This window comes from Culex pipiens, chromosome 2, assembly GCF_016801865.2.
Source record: "Culex pipiens pallens isolate TS chromosome 2, TS_CPP_V2, whole genome shotgun sequence".
Classification (NCBI taxonomy): Eukaryota; Metazoa; Arthropoda; class Insecta; order Diptera; family Culicidae; genus Culex; species Culex pipiens.
The window spans coordinates 178,468,365-178,483,498 of record NC_068938.1 but is presented as its reverse complement, the minus strand read 5'-3'; the positions used below and the strand labels follow the sequence as shown (position 1 = coordinate 178,483,498).

The 15,134-nt window shown below is 36.2% G+C and overlaps 1 protein-coding gene across 1 annotated transcript in view; it reads right to left on the bottom strand.

Annotated features, from left to right (window-relative positions):
* The window catches only part of LOC120414941 (MOXD1 homolog 2-like), a 253,539-nt gene that overhangs the window by 107,176 nt on the left and 131,229 nt on the right, over positions 1-15,134 (bottom strand). Inside the window, exon 3 of the mRNA XM_039576271.2 lies at positions 9,051-9,206. Coding sequence (XP_039432205.1) covers positions 9,051-9,206 — 156 coding nt within the window. The remainder of the gene's footprint in view (positions 1-9,050; positions 9,207-15,134) is intronic.

Genomic DNA, 15,134 nt, shown 5'->3' with positions numbered 1-15,134 from the left:
AAGTGTGTGGCAGGAGGACATTTCAACTCATTTCGGGACGCGAGGGGTTCCGAGAGGGGAGAAGTCGTCGCATTAATAATCACGAGAGTTAAAATAACTTTTCCAATTAGTTTCGAAACAATGCCAGAATCTGGGGAGGTGGGCAGGGGGAATGGAAAACCCGACAGTGACAATGATGGCGTCTTTTTGTGCCCACGCGCGCTCTCCTCCGGGGATAAGCATGGGGTGGTTTGGGTTTTGTGGGGGTGGAGAAAAGCACTTTTCCGCTGGAGGAGGGATGGAATTACACAGAATACACATTAAAATCTGATGATGCTTTATTTATTGTGTAATTAATTTGTACCACTTTTGGGGGGCGAAGGCTCGGGATCGAAAAAAGAGAGCAGGAAGTTGCGGGTGAGAGAGAGTTTTCCCAGCGGAATCTTGGGTGTTGGTTTTGTAGTGGAAAAGGGGTGGGTTGGTGGCAACAAAATGTGACCATCCGTGGTGGCCTTTGGGCACATTTTTGGTCCTTTTTTGGGAGTGGAAAAGGTTACGCGTTGGATCAACAGTCGTTTTGTTGAAATTTGTGGAAACGGATTTCGGGTTAAATTGTACTTTTGTCTAGCCATTAGTGACGATTTATTTGGGGCACGATTTAAAGTTGGCAAATTTCATTTGAACAGTCAGATGTGGAAGAGATTAGCATTTTGTTTATTTCCAGGTTGGAATCCGTCTTTTTGCATCATCACACAAGATAATCCAACTCCTAGAAACACACATAATAAACAGCTTTGTCGAAATTGGCAATTCCCTCCAATAGAATCAACTCAGTTTCGGACAATTCCAATTCCCCCGTATCGGAACACCATTTGCCCAACATTACCCAAACCACAAATTCAATTTCGGCCAGGGAAATTCAATCATAATCCCCCGGCCAAAGCAACATTGTGGCAAATTCTGCACAAAAAAAAGAAATCCTCCAGCTTAAATTCCATTAACTTCCCCCACACACACACACACAACAGAGGACTACCACCCCCTCAGCCAACACAAAAAAAAAACTAAGGGATTACCTCTCGGCCAAAAATTTGCGCACAAAGTCAGCAAATGTATTCCAAAAACGGAAAAATTGTGCGGGAGAGAAAGTGAGGTGTAGCATTTCCCAGATTTAATTGAGATAAGAAACCTTGACGGAAAGCTGCTGCTGTTGCCATCGGGGCTTGAGGTGTGGGTGTAAAATTGGAGGGGTGTTGTCTGCAAGGCTTTCACTGTAATCCTGTTTTCTAATTGGGAATTGAGTTATGGAAAAGAGAGAGCTCCCGGTGACTTTCTGCTTAAGGAGATTTCCGGAAATTTTGAGGGTGGTCCGAGTGGAGTGGATTAAGGGAGAAGAAAGTTGGGAAAGCAGCTTTGGTTGCGGGAGGAATGGTCGAAAGTTCTGACTAAAACCAATTAAGTGGAAAATACTTAATCGTGAATGACATTATTTTCATGACCAATTTGGATTAGGATCGGTACAAGTCTATAATTTAAATGTTTTCCAAAATGTAATGGAACTTTTAACAAGTTCCAACTAGTTTTTGTGCTTCATTTTAAAATAGTCAATGTTGAAGAAAATGAAAATTGCAATTGAAAAAATATAATTATTTTCATTGGCATTGTATAATTTTATAGATTATCGATGTTTTTTAATGGATACTAGCTCTTTCAATTCTTTAAAAGTGTATCATAATGACATATAAAACAAAGTGAATTGATTGAAAAATGCAAGTAAATACTTTTTTTTCAATTTAAACCGGTTTAAAAATAGTAGTTTATGCAACAAGTTGCAAAAAGAGGATTTTTTCAGCACGAGTCGAACATTTATCCAACGAGGTTCACCGAGTTGGATAAATACGAAGAGTGCTGAAAAAATCAAATTTTGCAACGAGTTCCATACAACATTTTTTGCAATTCCAAAAAAAAACACACACTGAGTGAAATTTTATGTCAAATTTTCATGTATTTTGTCAATAAATCGTTTAAATCAAAAAAAATATTGAAAAGTGTTACTTTTCGAAACAAGTGCTGAAAAGTTCAACTTTTCAGCACCCATTTGAGTGCTGAAAAGTAGAACTTTTCAGCATTTATTTTGAAAAGTGTTGCTATTCGATTCTGTTATTTTTGGTACAGAAAAGTAGGCTATTTCGTCGTTCAAGAATGACAGGAAAAGTAAGTAGTTTCACAACGGAATTGCAAAAAAAAGGTTTATAACATTAAATTTACGCTCATACATTGAGCAGATAAATAATCCGACAATTATTTATTAGCTTTGAATTTAGTATAAACATTAAATTTTATGAGAATGAATAAAAAATATGTCTTTTCTAGAATATTTAATCAGAAACATAAAAATAAAATGACTTGCTGTTTGAAGCAAACAACCTTGAAACTGAAAAAAAGCTGATTCGAATTCCGGACACATATTTTTGTTTATGATTTGCATAATTTGGACTGAAATTTTGGGAGTGGCATTCTTTAAGTCAATCGATATTTTGTATTAAAATTAGCTTGAATTTAAGAAAATCAAAACCAAAGAGCTTTTGTTAATTTGAGTTGGTTAATCGCGGTGGATTTTCTTGAAATAATTCGAACTGTCAAAAATCCACCAAAGCATCTACCACATTGATCGCACAAAAATCTGTGGTAGAAAAGTATTATTTCAAGAAAATCCACCGCGGTTAACCAAATCAAATTAACAAAAGCACTCATAATATTCTGCTTTGCCTTTCCGGTGCTTTGAACGCCTATGAAATATTTCATTGAAATGTTTCACATTTATTATTTTATTATTTTGACATTTACTACAGCGTCTGTAAAAAATGAAATGAAATTTGATGTTTAAATTCACCAAATAACACATTTTTGACTATTATTAAGCGAACTTATATCAAAATAGTTGATAAAACAATATGAGGTGTCCGGGTTTCAAAGCGTGCGTAAATTCGAAGCATGACGTCACACATTTTTTTCAAATTGTAAGTTGTTAACCGTGAAGGTGTGTATTTACTTGTTTTGTGCTTTATTAGTCAAATGTAACCTAAATTTATACCTTAAAATTTAATGACAACTAAAAATATAAATAAATCAGCTCGCTGGTGTTAAATTAAACAGTTTCTCAGTTTGTCTGAAAGATTTTAAGCAAGAAAAACATGTTTACTTGACTGAAACAAAATCAGAAGTAGAAGAATTCGCATATATTCTTCGATATATCGTGAAATTCGAAACGCCACAATTTTAATGCTATTTTTTTCAATAACAATAAAAGAGGCAATTTACTTCTTGATATTTTAAAGAAACTTCCAAACAATATTGCCATTTTTTTAAATTTCTATTAAAAAAAAGGTTTGAAAGATTATAAAATCAAACAAAAAATGTAACAAAATTATATTCTCAAAAAACGAGAGAATACAGCATTAAAAGTAACTTTAATATTTAATGATCTGTAAAAATTCAATCTCACAAAAATCGAAATAAAACAATGACATGCAAAAAATGTAGTCCAACTCGATAGCAATACCAAAACTTTCACAAAAGGAAAGCAAATGCAAGGGAAATCTTCAAAATTTTTGCATATTTTCAAAAAATGCTCAAGTTTTAAAAAATTTAAAGCTCGACATTCTCTTTAAATTGAAATGGAGTACAGCTTATTTTGAAAAGTTAATTTAAGTATAGCTCATTTTGTCAATTTAAATCCAAAATCTATCAGAATTGCTCATGTTTCAAAAAATATGAAAATAAAAAAAAATCAGCAGTAACATAAGCTGTTGGAAGTTATCGAGGATGTTAGACGATAACATTATCGATAATATTATCGTCTGACGATAACGAAAATGGTTATCGCTATCACCGGGATGATAACGACAATTTATCGTTATCGTTATTTCGAATGAACGATAACTCTTTTTTTTAATCTTTCTATAATCAATAAATTCAACTATATTATTTTAAATTTTCAATTCTTTAACTAAGGATATAAGTTTTGAAAATGTAGTATATTTCAGAGTATGTAGTAAAAATTGTTCACAAAATACCGTATTTTTTTCTAAAATACTAAAATTTTCATGATTTGCAATATGGGTACCATCACAAATTACTGTATTTTTTGAAAAAAACTTTAAGTTTAAGAATTAAAATTGTATATGCTTTTTAATTTTTTCGAGTTTTTTTTAAGGAAACACTGATTTTTTTTAAATTACAGAATTTTTCTGAAAATGCAAAACAATTCTAAATAAGGGTAAACACTATGAGATTAGATTATCGCCGATAAAATTATTGAAATAACGATAACGATAGATTATCCTAATCGAGCTCCAATAATTTTGGTTTAAATTAAGTTTGAAAGAGCGTGGCAGATAATTATTGAGGATTTATATATTGTTGTAAGAAAGACGAAATATCCTGCAATTGTTGTGCGGCTAACATCTCAGGCGCTTCAAAAAAATGTACAGCAAACCTAGAATTTCAAAAAAAAATCTTTCCTTTCTACGAGGTCGACAGATAAAAACTTTTTTTACAATTCTTTCGTAAAACTACTTACTTTTCCTGTCATTCTTAAACGCCGAAATAGCCTACTTTTCTGTACCAAAAATAGCAGAATCGAATAGCAACACTTTTCAAAATAAATGCTGAAAAGTTCTACTTTTCAGCACTCAAATGGGTGCTGAAAAGTTGAACTTTTCAGCACTTGTTTTAAAAAGTAACACTTTTCAACATTTTTTTGATTTGAACGCTTTGACAAAATACATGAAAGATTGATATAAAATTTCACTAAGTGTGTGTTTTTTGGAATTGCAAAAAATGTTGTATGGAACTCGTTGCAAAACTTGATTTTTTCAACACTCTTCGTATTTATCCAACTCAGTGAACCTCGTTGGATAAATGTACGACTCGTGCTGAAAAAAAACCACTTTTTGCAACTTTTTGCATAAACTACTATTATAAAAGTTGATATATCAATATAATAAACAAATTTAAGAAATTCCCCAAAATTCATCTAGAAATCTTGAACATAGTCACATTTAGTCATGTTGTTCCACCCCTAAGCTTGCCCCCGTAATTATGCACCCACCTTGGCACCCACCCAAGTTTTTGATTCGATGTTTCAATTGTTCTGTTCGGGTTCATAATGTTGTTACATTACTGTTGCCACCATTCGGCGGAAACCTTGCTCGCAATTTATTAAATTTGAATATAAATTGAAATTAACTTGCACGTTGCACACACCCACGCAGACACACACAAAGCGACATTCCACGTACGATTTGTACAAAAGTGGAAATGTTAGAAAATTCATGAAAGCACCACCATTAAAAGTTTCCCAAACCTGTGTGCAGCCTTCTACTTGCTACTGCTGAGCCGTTGTTGTTTGGGAAGAAGAAAACGAACCAAATTGAAACGAGTGAAAACATCATTGTCTGGAATGCCTTTCTCGCTTCTTCCCGGAATACAGAATGCCATTACAGACGCACACACACTCGCTCACAATTCGCATTTATTAATCAAATATGTTTGCAGTTATTTCATAAATTGAGCCTTTTTCTCATCTGCCTCAAACAGAGCAGAGAGAACACATGTCTCTCCCGTCTCGTCTCGGTGAATGTTGTCTGCAATAAAAACGAGGAACCTTCCGGGAAAGTGAATTTCATTCACCGGGATTACATAACGAAACACACACACAGTCTGTGGAATTTTCGTGGAAAACCTGCTGAATTTGAATATTGCCATTGCCGTGTGCCGTTGGGCCAGAACAGGCGGGCTGGATATGAAACGAAAACATTGATTTTTATTTTACGAGCATTGTACCTTTAAAAGATGGAATGAATTACTTTTCGCGCTCTCTTGGAATTGCGCTTGTTCTGACGCGGTATTATTCCGAACGAAATGGGATTAGGAGCGCGTGATTGAAAATAAAAATACATACTGAATACATTTCTTTGAATAAAATATCTAAATTGAGATCGTTTTCATCGGAAATGCTATTCCGTATCAGCATTTTAGGGCATTTTTTTTCGAGAAAGACCAATCAATTCATATTTTTTTTTATTTCCTGAAATAAATTACCAAATCTGATACAATCGATTAACTAAATATTTGTACAATTAATTTAAATCACGTAGCTCTAAATAAATGTCTCATATGCAAAAACAGCAAGCTGAAAAAAATGCATTTGAAGTTTGTCCCATACATAAGGCTACGTGTTAAGTTTTCGCGAAAAAAACTGGATTTCCTCCTGATTTCTAGAACAAAGTACTGGATGTTATAGGCTCTCTTGAAAGAGCACACGATTTTGAACCAAACTGCATCAAAAACTCGAAATCGATGAAAATGCATGTGGGACCCCTGCCACCCCTGATTTTTGAACAACAATTTTTAACGTATTTTAAATACACTGCTAAAAAAATACATGGATATCTTGTGAGCAATCCTCTACGAAATTGTACTTTTTTCTTCAATTTTGATTCCTGTATTTTTTATTCCGTCTGAAACTTTTTTGGTGCCTTCGGTATGCCCAAAGAAGCCATTTTGCATCATCAGTTTGTTCAAATAATTTTCCAAACAAATTTAGCAGCTGTCCATACAAAAATGATGCATAAAAATTCAAAAATCTGTATCTTTTGAAGGAATTTTTTGATCGATTTGGTGTCTTCCGCAAAGTTGTAGGTATGGATATGGACTACACTGAAAAAATATTATACACGGTAAAAAAAATTTTGGTGATTTTTTATTTAACTTTTTGTCACTAAAACTTGATTTGCAAAAAAACACTATTTTTATTTTTTTTTATTTTTTGATATGTTTTAGAGGACATCAAATGCCAACTTTTCAGAAATTTCCAGGTTGTGCAAAAAATCTTTGACCGAATTATGAATTTGTTATTCAATACTAATTTTTACAAAAAAAAAATCAAAATAAAGGTCGCAAAAATTTTTCAACTTCATTTTTCAATATAAAATCAAATTTGCAATCAAAAAGTACCTGAGTAAAATTTTGATAAACTGCACCGTTTTCAAGTTAAAGCCTTTTTAAGTTTTTTTTTTGAAAATGGTCGCAGAGTTTCTTTTTTTAAATTAGTGCATGTTTTCCCACCTTAGGAAAAAATATTTTTTAGAAAAGATCGAAAAATTTCAAGAATGTTTCATATTTCATCATTGTCGAACGATTAGTTGCTGAGATATCGACGTGGGTTGTTTGGGTGAGACTTGGAAATCATCAATTTTCCTGTTTTCAAACCTTTGCACAGTTATATCTCACGGCCTGTTTTCTAGAACAACCTTATCAGGAAAAAATAGTCATCGCTACTTTCAATTGTGTGTTATAGGAAATCAATCCCGCATATTCAGAAACTCAAGTAAAACTGTTTTTTTTTTTAATATTTAGCAATATGCAAACTTTTACAAAGTTGTTTCTTGTATAATTTTGCACATTTTTATGAGTAAATGACACATAAAACACGTCATTTGACAAGTTTCCTTAACTGTTATTAAAAAGTTTCGAATAATTAATGAAGGATTTTAAAACAAAAAACTTAACATAAAGATATCTCTGGAATTTCTCGGTGGAACATTTCGCTCTTAGAAACATTGAAAAGCTGAGAAAATTTCCTATAAGACACATTTGAAAGAAGCGATGACTTCTTTTTCTCCTTAAGGTTGCCCAAAAAACACATCATGACCAAAAAAACACATCATCAACCAAGGGTCGTATCAACAAAGTTCAAAAAAGCAAAATATAGAGAATTTTCTCAGCTTTTCAAAAATATTTTTTTCAATGGTGTGACTATTTTCAAAAAAGTTAAATAAAAATGGCTATATCTTGAAAACGGTGCACTTCATCAAAATTTCCTTTAAATACTTTTTGATTGCAAATTTGATTTGATCGAAAAATGAAGTTAAAAATTTTTTGCGACCAATTTTTCGATTTTTTTTTATTATTGATTTAAAAAAACATAACTCGGCCAATTATATTTTGCACATCCTGGATATTTCTGAAAGTTGGCATTTGATGCCCTCTAAAACTTATATAAAAAAATAGTTTTTTTTTTTTGCAAATCAAGGTTTAGTGTCAAAAAGTTAAATAAAAAAATCACCATTTTTTTTATCGTGTATCATTTTTTCCAGTAAAGTCCTTATCCATACCTACAACTTTGCCCAAGACACCAAATCAAAAAATTCCTTCAAAAGATACAGATTTTTGAATTTTCATACATCATTTTTGTATGGACAGCTGCCCAATTTGTATGGAAAATTATATGGACAAACTCATGATGCAAAATGGCTTCTTCGGGCATACCGAAGGCACCAAAAAAGTTTAGGATTAAAAAATACAAAAAATAAAAAATCGGAAAACCAAAATCTGAGAAAGCAGCTCTTGTGGCATTCCCCTGCAGATTTTTTGAACCGATTGAATAATATTTGAAAACAAATAAATTCTATCTATTTCACCCCGCTCAAAGTATCTTTACATATAGCAATTTTAAGTGAATAGATTACTCTAGGTTGTGTTGTAAGCTAGTAAGGTTATGAAAGTTAGGCTACAAAAAGTCTGTTTACGAATTGTTTTTTCCGTACTCGCAAATTTTTCATACTTTTTTTAGAAGAGTTTATTTATTTTTACGACAATTGATTTAAAAGAACTCCCGCTTGAAATCAATAAGGGTCTGAGTAATCGCCGTTTGAAAATAGGGTTTTCGCTTTTTTGGAGAGGTACCAGAGGGGGTGGTCCGATGTGGATGAAATTAGGGATTCTTGTAGGTTTTGATATTATCACCAGCCCTGCTAAATTTGAGCAGGATCGGAGATGATAATTTTCCAACTTGCATTTTTTCTTACACACTTCAGGTGGAATGACCCATTTACTGCAAAAGTAAATTTTTTGAACAATTTTTTAGAAGATTACCGTTTGAAACAATCCAATAATGTTTATAATCAGATTTATCTAAAATTCAAGATTTACTATCAATATTTTACAAAAAAAAATATTTTTATTATTTTCGCATCCTATAAGTAAATAATAAAAAATAAACTTACCGTAATCGCGAAATCGTCCTTGCTGTCGCACGTCTCCAGGTTCCGCTTGAACCGGATCACGGTGTGCGTTACGTTTTCGTACCCCAGCAGCAGCGTGTAGTCCTGGGAGGGATCCACGATCGGGTCGCCGTCACTTTCCGCCCGGATGTGCCGATCCTGAAATTGCAAGATAACAAATAAAACCGGGTTAGTAAAGTTGCTGCGTCAGATTGATGGACAACAAAATCGACCAATTAAATCAAGCTCAATCAGCAGCAGCTCTCGTACCATGCGAGAAAGGCTAATCGTCCGCGACCTCCGCGGGAGTTTTTGGACGGAGAATTACGGCGAAGCCCGTTTATAGTTTAGTTCACGGCTGATTTATGGCGGAAATAATTGCAACAATTTGTCATCGCTGTTTTGTTTTATGGGTCTCACGACACGTCCAGAGTCGAAGTCCGGGTGAAAGTCTCGGCGGTTGACTTTTCAGACGATTAGGCCGGGTCCCGGGCGCGCGGTGATGGACACGAAATTTATGTCCTGCCATTGCCCGCGGGACTCTCGGGCCTTGTTTTGCCTGTGAGCACTTTTGCTAACACGGTTCAATTGGTTGTGAAATGATTGAGTAGAGAGTGGCGACTTTGGCGAGTGGGTTTTGTGATGGCTGGTGGAGAGTCAAGTTGGTGTAGCGCTGCATAAGGACTTCCTGTTAAAATGGTCAGAGTGGAGGACCCTTGGCTCATCAGGCATAAAAATAAACATAAATTGCCGAACATCAATGAAGAAAAGCCACAAAAAAGGGATTTTTTTTTTGAAAATATTACAAAAAATAAAAAAAATAATAAATTCTGACAATCCAAAGGCCAGTATTTCCAGGAGTGCGGTAGACATCGCGCCAGTGGGGGTGAGTGAGTGATTAGTGGTACCGATTAGGGGGCGAGTTTTCCGCCTGCTGATGGGTTCCACCCCCACCTCACTCATCCTCTATCCAGGTCACTTTCGACGATGTCGTGATTTGAGTGACTGCGACGCGCGCGACCAGCGGTGAATGACTGACAGAGTGTATGGTTTGAATGGTGGGTGAGGGGGGAGAAGAGTGGAGACGGAAAAGGATCCGGGAAATTGTTGTCCAGTGGGTAATTTATGGCCACCTTGGTACTTGATGGCAAGTGGGTGGAAATGTTAGGCTCTTTCTGCCTTTACTGGGGTCGGAGAGTAGCGTTAAAGGCGTAAAAGTGAGGAATTGTGAAAATCTGGATTTAATTTCAAGCTTTCAAACGACTTAGTATTTTGCAAGGTTTGTTTTTTTTGGCAATATATCAAAAACGCATATTCAATAAAACATGCTTGTATTTTCTTAATTTTATCAATAAAAATGATCAAATTTAGGCCATCAGCTATTCATGTAGAAACGTTTAATTTTATACAACATGAAAAAAATAAACTCAGAGTCGTTTCACGACAACTTCATCACACTTGAATAACCAGCAGTTTTTATGTGCTCTCCGCGTTCACCAAGCTCAAGATAATCGTAAATGGTCCCACATACAAAAAAAAAAGTTCTCCGTACTAGCCCAGAATGCACCGGAAAATTCTGACCCGCCCTACACTTCCCTTGAAGAACCCCACTCAGGCTTGATTTGATGTATTGTCCATCATTCTGGCGGAGTACACGTATACGACCCGCTGGAAATAACCTCGTCGACATCGTCATTTCCAGCCACTTCCAGCTAGACTCTCTCACTCTTCGACGCTATAAAAATGGCAATAGCCATCAGCACATAATCTTCCGGTTGCGTATTTGCTACCGACAGCATATAACACATGTTCCACCTCCCCTTCCCTTCAGTTACGGCCCTAGAATCCTAAAAAGGTCATAAAATTCCTTCCGACTAATAGGTGGGCCCGAGTCGGCGAGCCGGTAGCCCCAGGAATTCCTCCGTAGATTGCATTCTCGTACCCCCTCCACACCTTCACTCTACCACCCACAATTTAGTTATGCTGTAGGTGTTTTGCAATATCGTCACACCCCCACACCCTCCCCCCCAACTCGCACCAGTTTGAGGCTCGACAAAATTGGCATATTTCATCACTCAATTAGCTTCCAGCTAAAAGAGGGGCTTGTGCTTGTATGCCTTTACGTTCGTCGAGACCCTGGCTGGTCGTTCCGGGCTGGCATTTGTTCCGGGTCCGACGCTGACTGATGGCAATTTATTAAGATGGATTTATTAGTTCGACATTTGCGACGTTGCAACGCGTGTGGGTAGTTCGGTGAACTGGCAGGGCGCCGAATCTCATTCCATAGTATTTTGCTTTGGAAAGGTTGTGCAAAATGTCAACAGAGTGTGAATTTCACGTTTTGTTTGGTAAAGGTAGCAAAGTTTTTTTTTTTCAATAATCATAGAGTTCTGCATTGACAAGGTTTTTTGATGGTGAGAGAGTTGAAAAGTGCATTTAACATTTCTGTGTCAATATTTTCTTATTTCAAGCCACATTGTAATACAATATTTATGCAATTAAATTCATGGATACGGTTTTTTTATCCATGTTAGCGAATGTTCCAGTATTTTTTACATTTGTATTTTTGGGATAGTTTTTCCTTTCCTTTTTTGATCCCTCTTAAACATTGATATGTTTCTGACAGTTTTTTGCCTTCCTCACTGAGGTAAGGCTATAATCCTGCTCTAAAATTGAACTTTTTATTAAAAGCTCGAAAACCCACCTTGATGTATACATATCGACTCAGAATCGAAAACTGAACAAATGTCTGTGTGTATGTGTGTGTGTATGTGTGTGTGTATGTGTGTGTGTATGTGTGTGTGTATGTGTGTGTGTATGTGTGTGTGTATGTGTGTGTGTATGTGACCAATAATGTCACTCAGTTTTCTCAGCACTGGCTGAACCGATTTTGACCAAACCAGTCGCATTCGACTTGGTTTAGGGTCCCATACGGTGCTATTGAATTGTTTGAAGTTTCGATAAGTAGTTCAAAAGTTATGTATAAAAATGTGTTTTCGCATATTTTCGGAACATGAATAAATGGCAGTAAACTGAACCAAACATCATCATGTTATACATCGTTATTTAGGTAATTGAAAGACCTTTCCAACGAGTCCACAACATTGAAGATCTGGCAACCCTGTCTCGAGTTCTGACCACTTAAGTGATATTTATGTACTTTTTTGTAGCCGGATCTCACTTAAATGTATGTAAAAAATGTCCGGATCCATCATCCGACCCATCGTTGGTTAGGTAATCGAAAGACCTTTCCAACGAGTCTTAAACATTGAAGATCTGGCAACCCTGTCTCGAGTTATGACCACTTAAGTGATATTTATGTACTTTTTTGTAGCCGGATCTCACTTAAATGTATGTAAACAATGTCCGGATCCATCATCCGACCCATCGTTGGTCAGGTAATTGAAAGACCTTTCCAACGAGTCCATAACATTGAAGATCTGGCAACCCTGTCTCGAGTTATGACCACTTAAGTGATATTTATGTACTTTTTTGTAGCCGGATCTCACTTAAATGTATGTAAACAATGTCCGGATCCATCATCCGACCCATCGTTGGTTAGGTAATTGAAAGACCTTTCCAACGAGTCTTAAACATTGAAGATCTGGCAACCCTGTCTCGAGTTCTGACCAGTTAAGTGATATTTATGTACTTTTTTTGTAGCCGGATCTCACTTAAATGTATGTAAACAATGTCCGAATCCATCATCCGACCCATCGTTGGTTAGGTAATCGAAAGACCTTTCCAACGAGTCCACAACATTGAAGATCTGGCAACCCTGTCTCGAGTTATGACCACTTAAGTGATATTTATGTACTTTTTCTGTAGCCGGATCTCACTTAAATGTATGTAAACAATGTCCGAATCCATCATCTGACCCATCGTTGGTTAGGTAATCGAAAGACTTTTCCAACGAGTCTTAAACATTGAAGATCTGGCAACCCTGTCTCGAGTTCTGACCAGTTAAGTGATATTTATGTACTTTTTTTGTAGCCGGATCTTACTTAAATGTATTTAAACAATGTCCGGATCCATCATCCGACCCATCGTTGGTTAGGTAATTAAAAGACCTTTCCAACGAGTCTTAAACATTGAAGATCTGGCAACCCTGTCTCGAGTTCTGACCACTTAAGTGATATTTATGTACTTTTTTTTGTAGCCGGATCTCACTTAAATGTATGTAAACAATGTCCGGATCCATCATCCGACCCATCGTTGGTTAGGTATTCGAAAGACCTTTCCAACGAGTCCACAACATTGAAGATCTGGCAACCCTGTCTCGAGTTATGACCACTTAAGTGATATTTATGTACTTTTTTGTAGCCGGATCTCACTTAAATGTATGTAAACAATGTCCGAATCCATCATCCGACCCATCGTTGGTTAGGTAATCGAAAGACCTTTCCAACGAGTCCACAACATTGAAGATCTGGCAACCCTGTCTCGAGTTATGACCACTTAAGTGATATTTATGTACTTTTTTGTAGCCGGATCTCACTTAAATGTATGTAAACAATGTCCGAATCCATCATCCGACCCATCGTTGGTTAGGTAATCGAAAGACCTTTCCAACGAGTCTTAAACATTGAAGATCTGGCAACCCTGTCTCGAGTTCTGACCAGTTAAGTGATATTTATGTACTTTTTTTGTAGCCGGATCTTACTTAAATGTATGTAAACAATGTCCGGATCCATCATCCGACCCATCGTTGGTTAGGTAATTAAAAGACCTTTCCAACGAGTCTTAAACATTGAAGATCTGACAACCCTGTCTCGAGTTCTGACCACTTAAGTGATATTTATGTACTTTTTTGTAGCCGGATCTCACTTAAATGTATGTAAACAATGTCCGAATCCATCATCCGACCCATCGTTGGTTAGGTATTCGAAAGACCTTTCCAACGAGTCCAAAACATTTAAGATCTGGCAACCCTGTCTCGAGTTCTGACCACTTAAGTGATATTTATGTACTTTTTTTGTAGCCGGATCTTACTTAAATGTATGTAAACAATGTCCGGATCCATCATCCGACCCATCGTTGGTTAGGTAATTAAAAGACCTTTCCAACGAGTCCACAACATTGAAGATCTGGCAACCCTGTCTCGAGTTCTGACCACTTAAGTGATATTTATGTACTTTTTTTGTAGCCGGATCTCACTTAAATGTATGTAAACAATGTCCGGATCCATCATCCGACCCATCGTTGGTTAGGTATTCGAAAGACCTTTCCAACGAGTCCAAAACATTTAAGATCTGGCAACCCTGTCTCGAGTTCTGACCACTTAAGTGATATTCATGTACTTTTTTGTAGCCGGATCTCACTTAAATGTATGTAAACAATGTCCGGATCCATCATCCGACCCATCGTTGGTTAGGTAATCGAAAGACCTTTCCAACGAGTCCACAACATTGAAGATCTGGCAACCCTGTCTCGAGTTATGACCACTTAAGTGATATTTATGTACTTTTTTGTAGCCGGATCTCACTTAAATGTATGTAAACAATGTCCGAATCCATCATCCGACCCATCGTTGGTTAGGTAATCGAAAGACCTTTCCAACGAGTCTTAAACATTGAAGATCTGGCAACCCTGTCTCGAGTTCTGACCACTTAAGTGATATTTATGTACTTTTTTTGTAGCCGGATCTTACTTAAATGTATGTAAACAATGTCCGGATCCATCATCCGACCCATCGTTGGTTAGGTAATTAAAAGACCTTTCCAACGAGTCTTAAACATTGAAGATCTGACAACCCTGTCTCGAGTTCTGACCACTTAAGTGATATTTATGTACTTTTTTGTAGCCGGATCTCACTTAAATGTATGTAAACAATGTCCGGATCCATCATCCGACCCATCGTTGATTAGGTAATCGAGATACCTTTCCAACGAGTTCACAACATTGAAGATCTGGCAACCCTGCCTCGAGTTCTGACCACTTATGAGCCCTTGAGTGATATGTGTGTTTTTTTGGATCAAATGTGTGTCCAAATCCATCATATTACATATCACCCATTGTTGGAAAAGAGTGAGGAAGGCACCAACCACATAGGTGGATTAAGTTAGTTTTTTTTGTTTTTTTTAGCTA